Raw genomic sequence first — 21,256 nt, 5'->3', positions numbered from 1 at the left:
TGGTCTTTATCTCACAATAACTTTATACTAGTATGTCAGGATACTGTAACACTGCAGTCAATAGCAACAGGATATTCACCCTGCCAAAAAGTAATCCTATATTGTCCATTACACACAGGTTATTTTGGAGGGTTGTGGAATACTTTCTTTAAAGCGGCAGAAACCTTTTTGCTGTAACATAGTTCAACACTATTAGTGGTTGTCTCTGCTCTGTAAACAACTCAAATACCTGTTTTTCTGCTAGAATATAGTTAAAGCTGTCATATGTGAGTTGATGTGGTAAAATACTTCAGGTAAGATAAGAGACTTCAGAATCCACAGAAACATCAAAGCAGGCACATGTAAATGTTTGAAAAGTTTAATGTTTGTTTTTCCCAAAGTGATGCGTTTCCTGACTTGGCCTGAAAGAAATAGAATTTTCACAAACCAAAACCTTCCAGTTGTCATTATTTTTTTCCCTGCAACACTCCATACTTGTATTTTGAAGTACTGGTTGGTGTTTTTAAGGAATGACTATTAAAAATACTTTTTTTTTTTTTAAATCCTTTGATCTACAATTTTTCTAGATGCAGCAACTGAGACAAAGAGAAGGTAAATGATCATCTGGCAGACAAGCACTAGACTCCAGCTCCCCCGATTATTTGGCTGTTCCCATCTGCTGGCTGACATCCCCTCCTTTACTGCAGGAAACATGGTCAGTGACTAATAAGTGTTTATTGATCTCTGCTTGAGATACTTGCTGAGAAATGTAGATATCAATGAGTATTTGATCTGAATTAATGCTAAGAACAAAAGTTTTTTCTTCACTGCCTCATTTATATAGGATATTCATGCCTGCATGATCACTTATAAATGCCAGGCAGCTGACTCTACAATCTGATGAGAAGGGGACTTCAGTGAGATAAACTCTAATGAATTAATATGCCGTTAATTGTACTTTTTCTTAGCCAAAAGTTACCGGTGTAGTTGTTGCTTTGAGGGTTAAGTCAAAATTTTATTGATTCTCAGCAGCTGTACTTGATAAGTAGAATATAGGTCTAATTCAAAGCCCATTGCAATCAATTAAAAGGACTTCCTATTGATTCTAGGAGGCTTTAGATTATTTTCTAAACCAGACCTGGTTGGTGCTCTGTCTTTCTCTTCTTCTCCTGTGTTCCATCCTTTTTGTTTTGTGCCCGTTTCAGCCTCCACATGCTCTGGGAGGAAGGGGCTAAGACACTGCTCCTTAATAAGGTGACATCAGGGATGTTGTCTTTGTCCATCTCCTCTCGTTCATCCCAGTTCTCATAGGAGCCAATAGGTGTGGGCCCTGCACTGTGAAAATGAATGTCAGCTTTTTTTAAATGTGGATTCTGCATCGTGACCCTGGAGTGAAGAGCCGCAGTCCAGCCTCGGTCCATTCCACCCCTTCTCCCCTCATCCTGCCCCCTCGAACACGTGCCGTCTTTGCCAGTGAGGGGACGTCGGCAGAGACGTGGGGTTGTTGAGGTGCAGTACTCGGGGAAGGCTTGGCTGGCTGGCTGAACGTTTGGGTGTTAGGAAGCTGGTGTGTCTGCTCTTATCTCTGAGCTTTCTTCCTGACTACTACTTGTTGGAGTAAATCTCCTCCCAGTGCCTTTGACTTCTCTACAGTAAAAAGAAAGAAAATGTTACCAAGCCTCTGGTACTTGATAAATCAAATGAGCTGTAACCATTAAGAATGTTCCCTTGCTGTATCCCGGTACAAAGAAAAGGACGTGCTAGGCGTGTGTGGGAATCAGCTAGGCCTGGAACATTATATTTACCTGTGCAAGCTGAAAGGTTTCTGAGCAGCAGTGAGAATTTGTGCATGCACACTTTCAAGTTTGTGTGTGACTGATTCACTTCAATACAATTTCTGCACTTACATCAGAAAAGCAGTTTGAGTGTCATTAATGGCTTTTAAAATTGAATTGTGATGATGAGTCAGAAGAAAGTATAGCTGAAGATGGAACAAAGTCACAGTTTGTGTGTTACTGCCTGAATCATAATCGTTGGCATCTGTAGGCATATATTCCAATCTTTATGGAACAATGCTTTTCAAAGTTTCTTCGAAATCAAGGCTACCTAGGACCAGGGAAATTACTGGAATACTCCGCTTACAGATGCTTACTTTTATTAAACCAGCAGAAGAGAAGGGAATACTTACTCAACATTGCAAATACTTCATATTTTTAACTGCTCTGAAATACGAAAATTAAAAGTAGAATTCCAAAGCCATAGTTTTACTGAAGGACCTTAAAGAGAATAACTTGAGAGAAGAATTTGTTGGATTCCTTTCAAGTGATATGTACAGAAAGATATAAATACTTTTGCTCATATTTCATCTTTAATGTACTTCTGAGATAAATGCATTGTTACTATACATCATGTATATGGATTGAAAGTATAGCAGAGATGACTCAAGTTTACTTATTTTATAAACTATATCAAGGGAATGTTGAGAAAGGAAAACACACATCTAATTTTTTTAGTTTGTAAAATTCTCTCTGGTGTGACATCACACAAAACCTAATATTTTGTTTAAGAAGAAAACGAAATTAGCATATATATCCCAGTTTCTCTTCTGTTTTTCTTTAAATCACTCATTAATCTCACTGCAGTCTTTCTAGTTTTGCAAAACACTTAATTTGGGCACTTGGTAGAGGTGCCAAACCTAGATTATAGTCAGGAACTGGAATTTTTTTTAGTTGGAATTATCTCCAAATTTCTGTATTTTAGTTTCATAATTGCATAAATAGACAGTATTCCAAAGCTTTTCACCAAATATATTTTTGGGATAAGTCTTCTGCGTAGCTGGAATTTAATTTTATTTTTTTAATTCTGACTTGTTCCATTTCAATTTTACATTAACTGTCTGTGCCAGTGATGTCAAGATGGAATATTTTTGGGTTTTTCTATTGTGCCTGTTTTTTTATTTTCTGAAGAAACTGTGTTGGAAATGGTATATTCCATCAGAATACTTAAAATAATCATTATTTATATCACCAGCATTTGCTTATGTTCTGAGTTTAGGACTTCTAACCCAGAGGCAGCAGTTGCCAGCCCACCACGGCACCGTGCCTGCTTCCTGGGTGCCACCTCCTGCTCCGCAGGTGCCTGTTTCTGCCCCTGGCGCGGCGGCCAGCGCCAAGGCTGTGGGACAGGAGATGAGCTGGGCTGGTCAGCCTGGGGGTGCCCTGTCAGGCAGCCCCCACCAGCCAAGGCAGGGTTGTGCAGCAGCCAAAGCGCCTGTAGGCCCCGTGCTGCCCAGAAGCCACGCATTATGTAGGTGTGCAGCCTTTCAGAGGCTCCTTTCAGTACCATAACGGGACCAAACCCTGAACTTGGGAATATTTGCTGCTCATTCCTCACTGAAGCAGTCCCGTTCTGAATTCAATGGGAATACGCTTTCAGATTTTGTTAAAAGTGTAGAGCACCAGAGCAAGGCAGTCTGGAAATACCTGTGTTTACATAGCAGAGCACCTCGGAACTTGGTGCCGACGATCCGTTCCCATACCTGAGAATCTGCTTATTCTAACGTGTGCACGTGGGTTTACAGAACTGCTCGTCACCCAATGAAGAAAACAAAGCAGGAATTTCTTTATTAGCCTCTGTTGAAATGAGTAGGCTGTGCCTATACTCTACCACTTTTCTGTCACTGCTTTGGAGGAACGCTCTAACGCAATGTCACATTCTGAAACAGATTCAGTGTCATCGTGTTTCCGAAAAATTTGTTTCTCTTAGGAGCATAAATTATTTTTGCCACAGGTATGGGGCGTGCCCGTGTGAATGCTCTGCGCTGCATGTTCCTCAAGCATTTCCCTTCTAGCAACAGTGGAGATTTTACATTTTTTTCCCTTTGGTTAAAAATGGTTGACACAACAAATATGAAATTGGATTAGGTATTTGACAGAATATTCCTGTCTTCTTTTCTACCGAGACATTTACCACGTACCGATGTATATCTGTGCTATGTTTAATTCTGCTCTTAGTGCCAAATGTCACTTCAGAGATCTTTCTTCACTTCAGACTGTGACACTTCAGGATCAATACCCTGGATAAGGGTGATCTGGTGTTTCCTGTGCTAGCAGGAGCTACATGTGCCGCTGTAAATATTGAAAGTCAGATTTCTAGGAGTGGAGCTGGGAAGATGTTCCCTTTCTACAAGTCGTAGCTACTACCTGTTTTACGGTTTGCTCCCCATCTATCTAGACAGTGCAAAATCATGCCTGGACACGAGGAGTGGGGCATTAAGCTCCTGAGCAGCTTCAGTCCGAAACGGGACTGCAGCACGGGCCCAGGATAGCTGCCCTCGGCAGCCACGCCAGAGACCTTCAGGGAACATCTTGCTGCTGTTGTACAGTTAAACCTTGTGTACTTGCGCTGTCGCTGCTATTTGGCAACCGCATGGAGTAAATTCATTCTGGGGCGTATTTCCAGTTGGGCCATAACCACACAGGTACCAGCCCCAGACCCAAGAGGCGATTCTCTCCCTGGCATAGAAGCTTTGAGGTTAAGGGCGCATTTTCATCCTTCTTCCTCACATCTTGTCTGCAGGGCACAACTCACCAGGTCAAACAGCCTTTGTACTGCTTTAGTGTTTCCTCCAAAAGTTCTGGAGCGGGATTTTGGGTCAGGGTAGCTCCACGCAAGGCGGCACGTAGGGCTGGGCAGTGCCCATGGCTGACTAAAATCTGGATTGTTGGGGGATGCTTTGAATCAGCATCCAAGGGAGAGCTGAAGAAGGTTTCTGTGAGGCAGGCTACTGTGTCTTAAAGTCCTGCTCTTGTCAGTACGTTTGGAAAAATCTCCTTTTTCTGCCACCAACCTGAACGCAGCAAGGCAGCGGTGTCAATCAATAAAGTGCATTACCAAAAAAAAAAAAAAAAAAAAGGCAGAAAACTGGTGGAAGCGGTGAAAGTTACTCACCTAGAACCTTCCAAGGAAGAGGAGAGCCATGGCAAGGGCCGGCTGCCGCTGCCGGCCCCGCTGCCGGCCCGGGCTGCGAGCAGCGGCGCGGCCCCGCACCGGGCGCCGGGGGGGCAGCGGGCGGGGCGGGGAGGGGCGCGGACCCCGCTCGCTCCTCCCGGGAGCGCGGCCAGCGCGGCGCCGGCTCCCTCGGCACTTGGCCCCGCGCTCCCCGCCCGCCCCGGCCGGCGCAGCCCCTGTTGCACCAACTCCGGGGCGGCTGCCCCCTCCCCGGCGGCCGCGGGGCGGCTGTGGCACCGCAACGCCCGGCACCCCCGGCCCCCGCGGGAGGCGGCGGGGACGGGCCCCCCCTCCGCCTTTGTCGGCGGTGCGGGCAGGGGCTGCGGCGGGCAGCGGCCGCCCGTCCGTCGGTCCGGCCGCCCGGACGCGTGGCTCCTTTGTGTACGGCAGCTGCTCCTGAATGCGGAGGCAAAGCCCGTGGCTTGGCACTGAGCTTTTAAAAAACAACAGCCCTCCCTCTCTCCCTCCCTCCCTCTCTCCCTCCTTCTCTCTCTCTCCCCCTCCCTCCCTCTCTCCTGCCCTCCCTCCTTCCCTCCCCTCCTCCCGCCGAGGCGGACGGGCACCCACCTGGGCTCCGCCGCCCACCTCTCCGCTCCTCTCCTCCTCTCCTCTCCTCCTTGTTTACCTGCACTTTTCCGCCGCCTCTTCCCCTCGCTGTCCCCCGCCGCCTCCCGGCCCGCGTTGGTGCCCGCTCCCGGGAAGGCTCGGCGCCCCGCCGCGCCGCTCCCCCGGCGCTTTGCCCGCGCCCCAGCCCCGGGGAAGGCACCTGAAGGTGGATCTATTAAACCTCCCGGCGGCCTCTCCAAGTGCACTTCTGGGACCAAAGCACCGGCATGGATGTAAGATTTTACCCGGCTGCGGCGGGCAGCGCGCTTCCCGGAGACCCCTCCAACCTGGACTTTGCCCAGTGTTTGGGTTACTACAACTACAACAAGGTGATTATCCCCGCGGGTGTTAATTCCTCCTGCCCGCTGCCAGGGCCGGTTCCCCGCAAGCCGGGGCTCCGTCGGGGCGGGGAGGCTGGGGGCTGGGGGATGCCCGAAAGCCCGGGGCGGCGGGGCGCGCCCGCGGGGTGCCCGTCCCCGCAAAGTTGGCGGGGGCCGGGGCAGCCGCGCCGCTCCCCCCCGCCAACCCGCCGCGGGGCTCGCCCCGGGGGACCCCCCCGCCAGGCCGCGGCCGGCCTCCGCCTGGCCCCGAGCCGCGAGTTCGAAACCCGCGCAGCCCCGCCGGTAACTTCGGGGTGCGCGTCCCTGGGCGCCGCGGCCGCGGAACAAAAGGCGGCTTTCCCCAGCGCGCAGCGCTCCGCGGCCCGGCCCGGGACTCGCTGGAGTTGTCCCCGGGCTGGCGCCGCAGCGGCTGCCCCGGCGGGTCGGGCAGAGCCCTGATGGAGCTCGGGCGTCCCTGCGAGGGAGGGAGGGGAAGGGGCGCCTCTCGCTGCTCCGCTCTGCTCTGCTCCGCCGGGGGATTCCGGCTCGAACTAAGGGGTTACTCCAAGCAGGAGGGTACCGGGGGCGCACCGGCTGCTAGCAGGGGAAGGCAGCCACATTTCGGTGTGCCGAGGATGGGCTGAGAAGTTGCGGTACCACTTCCCCCTGCTTGCACCTCTCTGCGGCATGTGTAGTTTCTGGAGTAAACGTTATGGTCAGAAGCAATAGTCGTTTCCCGGCGCCTACCTTCATTTACCAAAACGTGTTTTAATCATACGAGGATGATTTGTTTCACAAATTGCCCAGATCTGGGAAAGGCAAAGTTAAGAATGACACTGTGAGTCATGCTATTTTGAAAAAGACTTAGCTGTTTGCACTGGGATGTGTCAATAGCACATTGAGCTATTAGCACTGGGCCCTCACACATGCACATAAAGATCCCTTTCACACTCTGTTTTTCCTGGTGCTGTTTGTCCAACCTCTGGGGCCTTTTGTGAGGCGCTCTACGAGATGCTGGGGAGAAGAAGGGTGCTGCAAAGTCTGAACTTACGTTAAAACCTGGCCTTTTTAGAGTCCTTTCCCAACGGCTAGGTAAAGTTTGATGAAATACAAAGATGACTTTCAGAGAGAGGAGCAACGCGGGCGCAAATAAAGAGATTTGGTAGCCGAAGAAAGCTTCTGCTAGAGAAATTGCTTCTAGGTAGATGTCGCAGGGGTACTTTCCTGTTGCTCTTTGCGATAACCTCCGGCTCGGCTGCTGCGACGTTCAAGTTTGTCGGTACTGATTTGGTGGCTGCCTGCCTTGTGGAAAGGCACAGAGCTACTTTTCAGCGGAGACACAGCCCAGCGTTCCGTGGAGCGTGCACAGCCCCTGCCTCGCGCATGCTCGCTGGGCTGGGGCTATTAGCATGCTGCTTTGTTAGTAGTTAATATAGAAAGACACAGGAGCATGAATTAAAGATGAAATGTCAGCCTTAACTCTGAATGCTGCTAAGGACTTCAAGAGCTTGAAAAATGCATAGTAAATGTTCACTGTTATCGGATATGCCAACTAATTTTGGAAACTTGCAACACTTACTGACAAACAGCATGCGTACTGTATATTTCACTTATTCAGTGACTTTATTGTGTTATGCATGGCGTGCGTTTTTTCAGGCTGTGTTACAGGTTACTGTATGGGTTCTTTTTTATTTTTTTTTAACGTCCAGATTCTCGAATGTCTTCTGAAAACCAGTAGTTTATTGTGTCCATTAACTTGCTGCAAACGCACAGTTATATATAACCTTTTGACTGTATTTCCCTTCATGATACAATGAGAACAGAGCATGCATTCAGAAAAAGTCAAAAGTAACTAACTTTTGACCTATTCAAAAACGCATTTCAGTTGCTGTGCTCTCGAACATAATTTTGGCAAGTATCTCGTAGGCCAGGCTTCCAATCTGCAGCAGAAAATATTTTAATTAACAGAGTGCAGCTCATGATGCGTGTGCCTTATAATAGATATCTTTGTATGCAAAAGGCCCGAGCCAGAGCAGGCTGACACACGCAAAACGGTGTTGCTGTTGCTGTGAGCTCTTCTTCGGCTCAGCTGGGAAAGCAGCAACGTGGTGTACAGGTGTTTCAAGGACAGAAGAGGAATTTGTGAATGAGTTCCTAGAAAGGAGGATCTTAACTGCATTAATCTAATCTCATGTTCTGCATTGTTTCTAAACAGTAACTATAGGGATCATTGTAAGTTGGGTGGGTTTGGGTTTTTGTGTTTGTTTTTTGAACTATTCTGACAAAAGAGTACATTTCTTTTGAAATCTTTCCTCCCTGCCTCGCTTTCCGTCCATTCTGTCCTTTCCCCTGTGTTCATAAGGAAAATAAATGATTATTCTGTTAGGCTCTGAGATGACCAGAAGGCATAGAAAAAAAGAGTTGAAATATTTACTCGGCTGAAGTAAATGGGAGAACTGTTATTGATTTCACTAGGGACAGTATTTCACCTCAAGTCTTTCTGAAACTCATTTGAGTAGCCTGCCCACTCATCCGTGCCTGCTTCATTGTTAGGAGCTGAATCCATATTCTCCTTGTGACAGTGACATTGCCTGTGACAACTGCTGGGAAGCAGGAAGTGCGATGGGAAGAGTAAACATGCTGCGTGGTTGTATATATGTGCAAAAGCAGAATTATTTATGGGAAAATATTCTCAGGAACATTAAGACATGGAGTTGATGGCATGTGGCCTACCTGTGGAAAAGCAGACCTTGTGTCACAATGCCTAAAGACACCGAGCATGAAGCCTTTTGGCGTAAGTGCGTTGTCTCGGCCTGTGAGACAATGCTGTCTTCCACCTGCATGCTTTAAACAGATTTTCCCAGGACTGCACAGCCTTTTTCCTCATGCGGGTATAGCACCGGCAGAACCGTGGCAGGCTTACTGATGGCTCCCCGGGCAGGCCTTGGGGTCTCACGTTGCCCGGTGAGCAGAAGACTAGCAGTGGGTGGGGAATGGCAGCGTGAGCCCTGGGCTTGTAACCACATGTGCCTGGGAGCTGCCCTGGCCCGTACCGGCAGGTCCCCTTCGGTTCCATGCCTTCCCCACAACTGCTCTTTAAGAGCAACGTTGTGCTTTTGAAATTGGTTGTCAGTACTGGATAAGTAGATGTAAGGGTAAGGGATGTCGCCTTGGGTTTTTATGGGGGGGAGTGTTAGTTCTGAGTATATGACTTGCGTATCCCTGCCATTATTTGTAGTACAGCAGTTTCTAGAAGATTCTAGATTGGGATTATTTTTGTTGAGAGGGTGTGCAACATGACAAACACACGTGAAGGGCAAAAGAGAAATACGGTGATTTGTCCAAGGTTACACAGTTGGTCACTGACATAATCAGGGCCACAACCAAGGTATTCTGAGATTCAGTCCAGTGGTTTATGCTGAATCTCATTTACTCTAATAGGATTACTTACATGTTTAAAGTAAAGCATGTGCTTAAGTGCTTTGCTGGATCAGGGCCATATTTGATAAGTTTTTAGTGCTGGTGTAAGAGTACATAACTTGACCCTGCATGTGTCTGGCTGGTGGTAGTTTGGGATAACGGCGATCCACCTCCACTTCATGGAATTGCCCAAGTGAAATTGTGGTCTGCCTGCTTCTAGAAGAGTCCTGCTGTCGTGTGCTGAAAAAAACTCACCAAAATGTAGCTATAAGAATTACAGAAAGTTGAAAGAGACCAGCTGTTGTAAAACATTCTGCTTCTGTTTTGAGCCCTTTTACGGTTCTGCAGATGGAAAATGATTTTGGACATTTGCTATGGTTGAGTAGTTTTTTTCTAAACAAACTTTTTCACTTACTAAGTTACATATCACATACTAAAAATATTTAGGGAACTACTATTCATCATAGCAAATACATTTTTTGTTAAAGGAACCATAATTCTTATAACACAATTTGAAAAAGGGAAAACTCCAAAACCTAAACACGTACAGCTCAGTGCTTGAGTTATCATTATGTTAAATTCCAGAATTTTTACTTCATTATTTAGCTGTCAACATTTTATAATGTTTATCTCTTCTACACAGATTGTCCTTGAAGGATACAAATTTCAAACATACATACCTTAATTTAGGCACTAGCATACATATGTGAATGTCAGAGCTTGATGTTTTGGGCTGAAATATTTTGCATTTCACAAAGGAAGCTCAGGAGGGTTATCTTGTTCTTCCAGAGGTAAAGCAAAGAGAGCGGTAGTTTGGTAGCACGCTAAACTGGGGCTGGAAGTCATTCCTATTAGTGCACGTTGTTAGGAAAAATGGATTACAGTTATGCAAACAATTGAAAATTACTCTTCTTGCAAATTCAGTGTTGCTATATATGCATAGGTTTTTCTTTCATATAGCAGATGGTGGTGAGAGACAATGGGTGCATGTATGCTGTTCAGATAGAAAGCTCACTCATCATCTGCCCTGCATATGTGTTAGTTTACATCTGGGCTTTGCTCTGATGCAGACGGCACGGTCTCTGGTGTCCAGAAGGTGATGCATGCTGTGGTCACACATGTACCTATGGTCTGACCGTGACAAGGGTGGCCCCAGGTGATGGGAGAGTGCCAGAAAGCACCAAGGAGCTCCCACAGGGTGGAGAGTAGAGGTGCATAAGCAGAGACATAAGTATGGGTCTCACTGGAGACAGCTGAAGGAAAGGGTTCTGTTGCAGTGTCAACTCAGTAAATACCATTTTATCTTCAGTATTTCCCATTGATCTTCTGGCACATGTGGCAGATATGCTGAACTGCTGCTGTCCCAGAACAGCCCTCCCCTGCCTCCGATGACTCAAAACCTCAGGACTACGCAGGCAAGTACTGCTGGGGAGCAAAGAAGTTCCCAAAATACTTGGTTGTCCAATCCAGCATTAAAAATGTTGGATATAATTCCTGGTGCTTGGAAGAAGAAGTGCAAGGATCAGATGAGTACGTCCACAAGAATAGAAATTATAATTTGTATCCTTACCACTTGCATTATTTCATGAGCAATCATCCCGCAGGTTTCATGACATATTTGGAGAGCTAGCTGTGAAAGGAAACCCCTGTATGCCAAAGGCATCAACAGGGTGAGAACCTGTGTTGCTCAGAATGAAGATGTAGAGTGGTGATACTGGCTGGATTGTGCAGTGTGCAATTTTTCTGTTGCTCAAATAATGCAGTTCCTATACTGAATGTACCATCTGTTATCAAGACATAAGGAATTGGTTGTACACAAAGGATACCTAGCAGAAGTCAATTTTAAAAAATATTTTTCAGAAGTCTTCATTACAATGGGGTTACGATTTTATTAGTAAGATATTTGTAATAATGCACAGTAATATATGAATATATGCTTAGAGGTAGTCTGGAGTATTTATGGCATGTGCGGAAATGACTAGTGGGTGTGTTTTTAAAATAATGATAATTTGTAGCAGTCACAACTCTGATGTGTGGGTGCTGTGGACATGGACACCCACTCACGTCTGGCTCTAGAGTGAGGAAATATTGACTAAATCCATGAGGATGATAAGAGGCTCGTTCCCATAGCATCGCCTGCATCAAGCCTTGGACTTCACGGGGAGGTACCGAGTCCAGCCTAACCCTATAATGAATTATTGTGAATTTCCAATAAAATCCAAAATAGAAAGACAGGAAATAACAGCTTCTATTCTTTGGCAGATAGTTGAGATGAGAGGAGCTTGCGTTGACTGCAAGTTGTGTGACTCATTTGTTGCAGTTTTGTGCGGTGTCTGGCAAAGCGAGGCCAATCGAACTGTGACCTTTGTTTTGTGCTGCCGGCTTTTATTAAATTTACAGTTAATACATGCCTATATATTTGTTGAATTCTGACGCTCCCTCAAAACCTAACTAATGCTATTGAATGATGATAATCTAATTTAAAGAGGAGAAAAATTTGTACAGCACTAATCCTACCTTTTTATCTGTAATCACATTTCTCCTGCCGTAAAATTGAGTCCTGTTGTACAGACCTAATGGCAGGGTTGAATTTTCAAATGCTTCAAACTCTTATTTGATAGCCATCTTCTATACTGTTACCTGTCTGTGTGATGTATTTATAGAGTGCCAGTCACCATAGTATCTTTGCGATGATTGCTACCAAAATTGAGAACTCCGAGGTGAAAATCTAATCAGGACTTTAGATAACAGTGTCACATAAGCGCCTTCTGGTCGTTGCCACTATGCTCCGTTTAGATGAAGGCTTTGATGAGATCATGCTTGCTGCTGCGTTATTCATTATTTATTTTTGTAACAAGATTTCTAGGCCATATCTTTTCCACTGCACGTTAGCACGTGTCAAACCAATCCAAATCCTGTTTTGAATGTGTTCTCTCTGTTTGGACCTGGAACAATGTATGGAAAAATACAGGCATTACAGGGCTGCTGAAGTAGCAAAACCAGGAGGGGGGGACTGTCGTTACACAACTGCTTCTGCCGCAGGTACCTTGGATATCTGGGCAGATGTTTTCATGAACTTCTTCAGACACTTTGTGGTAATGGGCAGTCAGGGCTGAAAGTACTATTTTCATCACATTAAAAATAAAAATGAGGTTTATGAGCAGAGTGCTGGAGGTATGATTGAGCAGTGCTGCAAACTCGGCTCCGTTGGAAGAGGTATGCTACTAAAACTAGACAATATTGGTTTATTATTCAAAATGAAAAATATCGTAGACAATTAATCTATTTTTCAGTTTGTTTGTATAGTTTATGTGCCAGCTATTGGCATCAGAGTTCTCTGTTCACTCCTGCATGGCCAGTTTGCCCAGCAGCCCGCGTTTTGTTGAAAAGCCCTGCATAAGTATCAGGAGGGAAGAGAAAAGGAGTCCATTCTCAAAAAATGCAAGTTGAAGCTATCCTATAATATCCCTTTAAGCTTGGTTAAAACACAAAGACAGAAATCTGATTATTCCCCTCCCCCCCCCCCCCCCCCCCCCCCAACATTTTTATCTCAGCTTTTTTTATGCTCATTGGAGACTGATTCAGTGTGGGCATCTTCCACTTACTTATACGGGTTATACGGGCATTACATCAGGCTTGCTCTTGGCATTTCATGGGAGAAATTTGTTATCAATTCGATGTTTTATTTTTGCTGTTGTAAAGTTATAGCTCTTCTTACTGTCTGGGTCACTACGACCATATATTATCGTTCCTGGCCAAAGACTTGTGAGAGCTAAGACTAAATCTTATGGCAAAGAGTGGGTTGTGTCATAGTGAAGTTAAAAATGAAGGGTATGTTGGGATGAAATGCCAGGGTTTGGACTGGCAACCTCTAAAGTAAGGGATCTGTTTGTCTTCTGCTTTTTTCAAATTATTTTTTGTTGTTGTTGGCATGACCTTATCTTCTACTGGCTGAGGTGAGAGCTGCAGAGGCAATAGCATGGGTATTTCCTCGCTTTCCTCGTCTGCTTTACAAAGTGTGTAATTGATGATTATGTGAAATCATTATGGTAAAGCAGAATATTGCTTGAACAGACACATTTACATTGGGATTTTCTTTTCTCTGTATTTAATATTCTGAAGAGTTCTGATCGTCCGGGCAACCTAACAAAAGGTTGCATGTATGTAAAATTACCAGTACAGTGGGATTTGTGGAAAATGAAGTCTATGTGCAGATGTTTTTGGTCACTTCAAGCAAGTTGTCTTTATCTGTTGGTTTCGTTTTCTTACAAAAAATTTTCAAGAGTATCTCTTTAGTACTCTTTTCAGCACTTGAGGTTAGCACTCGAGGTGGATGTAGTTTACACTGTAATTCTGTAAACAATATGACAGAAATTACATAGGGATCTAAGAAACCCTAGTTTTAGATATGCAAATAATAAAGTATTAGGGTTTTTTTGTTTTGGGACATTTTTGTTTTGTTGTTTTTGGTGAGGTTTTTTTGCAAGGAACCCATGTATGGGAGGCAACTTGAGCTGTATGAGTCATCATTTCTGTCCCAATGGGACAACTCCTAGGTTTAAAGTCACTGAATTATATAAAGGTTTGTAGGTTCAGGACATATTTAAGCACCTCAGTATTGATTAACTGTCTAATTTTGATATGAAAAATGGTGTTAAAACCATGCAAAAATCAATTGCCGCATGGTGGAGTAGCTTATTTTCAGAGCGGATCATATTTATTTGCTGTTCTTATGCTACTTTCCTTACATTCATGTGGCTTATATAAATAGTTGAATTTTGAATGGTTTAGGATTCTGTATTTCAGTATTACTCTGTTATTAATAAAAGTGTTTTTGTTATACTGTACTTTTAATCAGTAAACTTTTATTGATAAAGGATTAGCAGGCCTCTTTTTTTTTAAGCAATTTGCTTTCTTAAATAAAAATTTGATTAAGCGTGGGAAAATAGGCATTGTGTTTGCTCTAGTAGGTTAATGCTGTTACTTTTGTGGGTACTTGGTAAGCGTGTGATAAAATTATATTAATAATAGGTGATATTAATTGCCTATTGTAATGTAAATATGGGGCTGTCATGGTATTGGTTTGTTCTAGTGAAAAACTTGATAGTTGTGGTTTCCTACCACAACCCAACATGGTTCTGTTTTCTCCTATTCTTTTGCTTGATATGGTTTGAAATACATTAACCTTGCATTAAAATAAAAAAAGAAAATGCCTACTGTGGCAAAATAAACAGAATTTTACAATGCGTTTTCTGTTCTTTTTCACAGCAGAACTGTACGTAAAGGCAAGACTGATCTCAAGACTGCACACTGGACATACCACAAACGGAAATACTTTGTGAGGTGCAAACACGAGAGCTTAATTTAGTCTTGCACTACAAAGTAATCATTAAAGTAAATAGTATGTTTATACCTATATGACTTTCTGTTTGTGGTTTTCTGAGTGTGTCTTTATCAATTTATTTTACAAGTACGAATAATTATTAGTGGAAGATACTATTAAGTAAAGGGATTTAACAGATGCTTCTGCTGTGCTTTCCTTCTGACATTTTTAAAACCTACTTAAAGTTATCTTTATTCTCCCGTGGTGGTGCAACTGAGACCCAGGGAGCATGTGTGGAGTGATAAATCAGACTTTACGTTATACAAGGCAGCCTGGCTTCCTAAACGGTGACTTGCATCATTGCTTCCACGATAGAGACCTGCGTGTTGTTTATGACATAGCAGAAGCGCTGGTAAGGAAAGCCGCCTTTGGTTCTCATACCTTAGTCTAAGCCTTTTTTAACATAATAGCTTTGTACTGGGATCTTGGATGGTGTTTGTAGGGTGTCTAGGGTATTCTGGGGCTTGTTGAAAATATGGAATTGTTGTTTCAAGGATTTGACAAGCTGTATGTCCGTGCATTCTCAGTTCTGATGGTTGTCTTGCCTTGGTCTTTTTAAAGTAACGTTTGCATCAGATGCGTGCAACAGTGGCTTCAGTGAAGTGTTTCAGTACCCCACGCTCTCCCAGTTGTCATGCCTTAGGGGGATGATGACTTGCTTCTGAGATTGTGCCTTTGTGTAATCAGCTTGGTGGGTGCCTTTCTTTGTGAGGGGACCTTTGGAGCACGCTCTGCGTCAGCACATTCCTTGGGTGGCTCCTTCATGTCCCCTTGGCTCTGCTGCCTGCTTTGGCTTGGGCTTGCTGCCTGACAGCACAGAGCAAAAACCTGACGCTCTTGGAGCCACCCACAGCTGGGACAGAATTTCAGTTGTTGTGCAGCTCTGAACAAGGTGAGAGGCCCGCAGAGCCATCTAGGGCTAGATGTCATTGAGAGACATTAATCAAAGATCATATGAAAGGAAAACATGGTGGTTTGGTTCATTAAATACATACTCAAGTGTGCAAACCAGTAACACTTTGATATTTTGCATACACCGGTTTGTGGGATGTCCTCTGTACAGCTTTGGGATCAATCTTGCTCTTCTACCTGTAATTCCTCCCCAGAAACAGCTATGGAATCGTATTGTGGGTTTCTGTGTTTATTTTGCCTCCGTCTCTGGCTATAGCTGCCCAGTTTAAGTAGCAAACTGTTTTTCTAAATTTAGTCAGCAAACAACTTGTGATAGGATAGCAGCCTTTTTCTGTCTTGTCTGTTAGAAAGTGTTTGAGTAAGGATGGCGAAGATTGGCTTTGATTTCTATCAGCACAAATATATTGCTGGCGATAACGTATCATACGAGTATGCTGCCTATCTTCCTGTATTCTTGTCTCTAGTAAATAGCAGTTTTTCAAGGAAGGTCTCAGAATTTGCCCTTTTGTTAACAGTCTGGTGGAGAGTTTACATACCAGAAAAGATTCCCGATTCTTCACTTGATAATGTATTAAAGGGGTGGTTTTCTTGAGCTTTGTGTTGGTTTTTGTAAAGAAAATTGGCAGCTGTTACTTGTAACGCATGTAACTAATAAAATGTGACTCGAAAACGTGACTCTTGTAGAGTCACACATTTTTAAAGCGCAGACAGTGTGTATTGGTCTGCATCACTTGTAACCATCTTCCACTGCCTGGAAAATGTGGGGAGAGGCTGTTTGCTGCTGTGCAGGGCATGTGCATCAGGACACATCCATCTTCTCTGGACATCTTGGGGCTCCTTAACGTTGCTCATAACTTTTGGATTGCTAATTAACTGGATTGCACTGTAGCTCTCTGCATCATATTCCATGCCATTTGTGTGTTTATGAGGAATTACTTGGAAATAAAAGTATTTAAGGTTATTCCATCATGAGGCATAAGAGAGAGACGGTGATGATAAAGAACTTGATTCATATTATGACTAACTGCAGGTGAATGTTATGCTGTTATGCCCTATTCTCAGTGTTTCTGTGACTCAAAAATGGTAATAAACTCCATTAAACACCGTGACATCAATACAGTGAGTATTTAAAATACATATGAAAGGATAAAGTATAGAAATAGTAAGAAAATAGAATAGCTATGTAATTTTAGACTGTATAAAATATTTGCAGATCTTTGGAGTTTCATCAATTGTCTGCGTGGGTGAGAACTGATAGGAGCATACGCCTTGCTTTCTGCCCCCCAGATGTAACCCTTTTCTTTTAAAATAAATGTGAAAGTGAAAAAGAAGGAACAATTTCCATGGAGGAAAATAAATTATAGTCCTTCAGAATCATGAACTCAGATTGATACTTCGCAGCTACAGCGCATACAAGCAATGCACCACAAATCTGGTACAGAATTTTGACAGTGAGAAATATTTGATCTCCTACTTCTTTAACTACAGTTTTCCCATTTCTTCTTATTTTGTTGTATTTTACTGTTTTACTCCATCTTCCACACTGCTGTGGTAGGAAGCAATCATTGCATTCTCTGTTGCCAAAGGAAATGACCATTCATTGATTTAGAAAAGAAGAGAGAAATGGCTGTGAAACACCTTAATGAGGGACTGGTGGCTAGGGAACACTGCTAAATACTTATAATTTTAGTATTCAGTATTTTCAGGTCTGTCTGAGTTCCTAACCTTCCTGAAGTTCTGAGAGTTTGGGTTTTGTTGTGGGATTTTTTTGGGGGGTGGGGTGGGGAGAAGAGGGTTAAATTACATATTATTCACATTTCAGGATTTCCTGTACATTTTGGAGAACTGATCTTGGGTTCTCATTTGATGAAAAGAAAGGTTCATGTTTGCTTCTCTGTTGGGTTGGCTTACGGCACCCAAGCAGAAGAGCTCCTATCTGCAGCCTTTTCCCAAAAACTCTAGTTGCCAGGGATCTTTGAATGTAGAAAAAGAAATAACAAGGTTTTAGGTGATGAATCTCAGTAGGTATGCTAGAGCAAGGCTGCTTGCTTTATTGATCCCAACTACCGAAGTTTTCCCTGTGAAGATGATTTATGTTTATCTTAAAAAAAAAAAAAAAAAAAACAACAAACAAACCCACAAAACAATCAATGATACAAACAAACTGAACTTCATGTAAGAACTGATTTAAAACATACTCAACTTTTTCTTTCTCATCCTTTCTGAAATCTTCTATGGATTCAAAAGAAATGGGTGCAGTCCTGCTCTTGCACATAGGAATATATACCCCCTTTGAAGAATAGAGATGTTTCTGCTTTTGAATTGAGCTTCGTAAACTTGCTGGAAAAAAATCAGCTCAGAGGGTGTATTTTGAAGTAGTAGTTTCTTGGGCACTGAACCGTTCATTTCCTAAAAGGGTAAAGTCACTTTGTACCTGCTGATGAGACAAAGGAATCAGTACTGATAATATGTTACCAACATTACAGCCTGTCCCCCATGTAAGCATTGCTGTGGCTGCTGGAAAGCACCAGTTCTATTTGGTCCCTTATCCTTACCGTAAGCAACACACCTGCTTTGCTGGAAATCATAAAAATGGTCTCCAATTGGTTTAGTCTGCACACTTACTAAATAAATGAATCATTATTATGTTTTGTCCAGCTTAGATGCAAAATGCTACATTCAGCTGCTTCAAATTGAGAAGGTCTAAAGAATCTTCATCTCTGAAGTGTGAAAGAACTGACACATAAAATTGCAGATCTGGTAACAAAGTTGTGGGTTTTATATATATATATATATATATATATATATATATATTTAATAAGTACCGAACAGTTGGAGAATTTATTTTTCTTAAGAAAAAAAGACATAAGGGACCTGAAGTATCTCTGCTTTAACAGTAATGCTGGAAACAGCAGGGTGAGAGAGAAGACTGTTTTTCCAAGCGTGGCTGTATAAACACTGGCTATGAGCTGTAAACAATGGGAATGAGAGGAAAACCTTCCGGAGGAGTAGGGTGCTGAGGCAGCCTTCCCGGGACAGTGGGGACAAAGGAGCAGCAGACACTCTCAAGGCGCTGAGTTTATACCAAGTATTGCACTGTGGTTGGCTGAAACAGGGACCAGGGGGTTGATTGTAATTTTAATCTTGTTCAATGTAGATCTTTTGGGCTTCAAGTTTATGTTTGTAAACTTACGGTATTGAAGTTGTGTTATGCACTCTGTGATGACGAGTGAGCCTCTGATTTGGGCGACTGTAGACATGAGAGTTGTTTACAGACTCAACAATTGTGGAGTTAACCGTAATGGCTAGTAAAAAACATTCATGCCTGAAGTCTAATTTTATAGTGAAAACCTATTATAAATGAGGTTTACACATGCTGCGGAGTTACCTCGTACCTGTGACCATGGAGAGATTACCCAGGTCTTCCTGCAGAGATGGAGTGCTCTTCTGTGGTGCTGGTGGGGAGGGCAAGGCTGAAAGTGTCTGAAAGGTGACGGGAAACCCCCACCTCTAGAGCTCTGACAGTCTGCAGAGCCGTGGGATCGACCGATTACCTGGTTTGTCTTGAGGTGGGTGTTTTGAGAATGCCCATCAGATAATCATCTGCTTCCTTCCCTCCATGCTCTGCTCACTGGTACCTGCCTCACTTCAAAGCTTCTAAAAATACTCTGGTCTTGCGGATCTGAATGAGAACTTCATTTCCAAAAAGCTTTTGGACAGCGGAGCTAAGCAGCCCTTCAGAGAGGTGTATGAAACACACGCCAAAATTTGCAGCCCGTTTTAGTGTCCATTTGTGTTCTTTAGCAATGCAAGTCTGTTTCTCTAGAGGCATAAAAATTGAAAATGATCTTTATTTTGCCTTTAATCCATAAAGACAGAGTATGTAGTCTTGTTTGTGTAAAAAGTTCCATCTGCCAGCACTGATATAAATTTTCCAGCTGAGGAAGGAGCAGCTACTACAACTGTGTGGTTCTTTGCAGATACACTTCCACCCCAATTTGGACACTTAATTACCTGACCTGATTCATTTGTGTGGCAAAGGGAAGACTCGTATTCCCTCATCCGGTTGGTATTTTTTGCCATTGTAGAACATAACCTTGTAATTTTTAAATTTAAGCAAAGCTGTTGACAGTACCAGTTGGTTTTATATATATGAGAAAAGTGGAATTACAGTAAATTAAGAATAAAAATTAAATTATGGATTACTAGTTAATACCAAAAGTACACAGGTACAGCATAATTCCATTCTTTCAAAATTTCCTTGAAAAATCCAGTTGATAATCCTATTAGATGGCAATTTGATGCATTTTATACAACTCCTTATATAATTTTATAGAGTATTTGTGCTTGTAGACATAGTAATGATACATATTTTTGTCTAGAGTTGCAAGGAGACTTCTAGCCTAGTTTAACTTTACTAGACCAGTAAATTAATTCAAAAGGAATTTAGTTCTAAAAGAAGTCTTGTGTCAATTTTCTGTAAGCAAATCGCAAGTTTTTGAGAATGCAGCATGCCCAAGAAATAAGGGTTTGTGCTTTATCCTGTGATGTTCACTTGTATCTGTATTTAGTTCAGTGTACAAAAATGACAGCATAATTTCTTATCTACTGTACAGGGAAATTTCTACTGTCCTCTTACTATTATTATTATTAATTTCTAATTAATTTTATGATATATTTTGTATATTGCCTTTTCCTGGCCTATTATATGATAGAAAAATGTAGGTGGCATGTTTGTTCATTTTAAACAAATAATATCTGGTGACTTCCTAGAGAGTCATCTGGTTGGAGTATATAAACCTGAACCTTCCTCCAATTCATTTTCTTTGAAAAGTTGCATTAAATAAGGGTGGAACTGAGCAGAAGCTGTATGTCAAGAAACAGTATCTTGAGAATTCTTCAACTGGGGTGGAATCAGTTTAGTTATTGTTTACAAAAGAGATGGCCCAAACGTGTGGTATGGTAGTCCAAGACCTGGTAGATCATAGACCTGTTTTTGCAGCTCTGGGTGTGGCGGGCTGATGTTGCTGGAAGCGGTCATTCCGTTGAACTGGTTTTGAGCCTCAGGCTCAAGAAATCTGTAGATTGATTTCAGAAGTCCAAAAAAAAAAAAAAAAAAAAAAAAAAAAAAAAAAAAAAAAAGCAAATACCTCCTAGTTCTGAGGTTTTATGAATTGGATGGCTCTTTTGGGACACCAGTAGCCTCACTTCTAGAGGTCTGATTGTTTGCAGCATGATTTCTTGGGAATTACTGAACTCTGAAATCTCCCGTAAAGATTTGCTGCTTGGTTATAAGGCAGTTTGAGTGCAAAAATCTTACTGTCAAGTTTCATTGCTGCTGTTTCTTACTGTGTCCTGGGACAGGTATGTAATTCTGTGCAATTAAAGTGTGATTAAAAACCAGTATGCCATTTTTTAAAGAGGGTTCTAGCTTTGTCCTTTTTTGAAGTGTGGGTTCTTTTGTTGTTGGAGTTAAACTTTGAAGCAGGTGGCTATAGCTGATGTAAGTTTTCTTTAAAGTGTCAGTTATCCAAAATAATGATTCTTCCTACTTCAGCTGCTTAATACTAACAGTAGGATTTTATCTGTTGTGCTTGCCCGTTATATTGGTAATTATTTTACCTGG

At 43.0% G+C, this 21,256-nt stretch overlaps 1 protein-coding gene across 1 annotated transcript in view; it reads left to right on the top strand.

Moving 5' to 3' along the window:
• Positions 1 to 5,713: 5,713 nt before the first annotated feature.
• Positions 5,714 to 21,256, top strand: part of TOX3 (TOX high mobility group box family member 3) — a 489,533-nt gene continuing 473,990 nt past the window's right edge. The window contains exon 1 of the mRNA XM_080364729.1: positions 5,714 to 5,924. Coding sequence (XP_080220855.1) covers positions 5,823 to 5,924 — 102 coding nt within the window. The 5' untranslated portion in view covers positions 5,714 to 5,822. The remainder of the gene's footprint in view (positions 5,925 to 21,256) is intronic.

The sequence above is a fragment of the Falco punctatus genome, assembly GCF_963210335.1.
Source record: "Falco punctatus genome assembly, chromosome: 14".
NCBI lineage: Eukaryota > Metazoa > Chordata > Aves > Falconiformes > Falconidae > Falco > Falco punctatus.
Note: the sequence above shows the minus strand (reverse complement) of the source record. Positions and strands in the feature narration are given on the sequence as shown.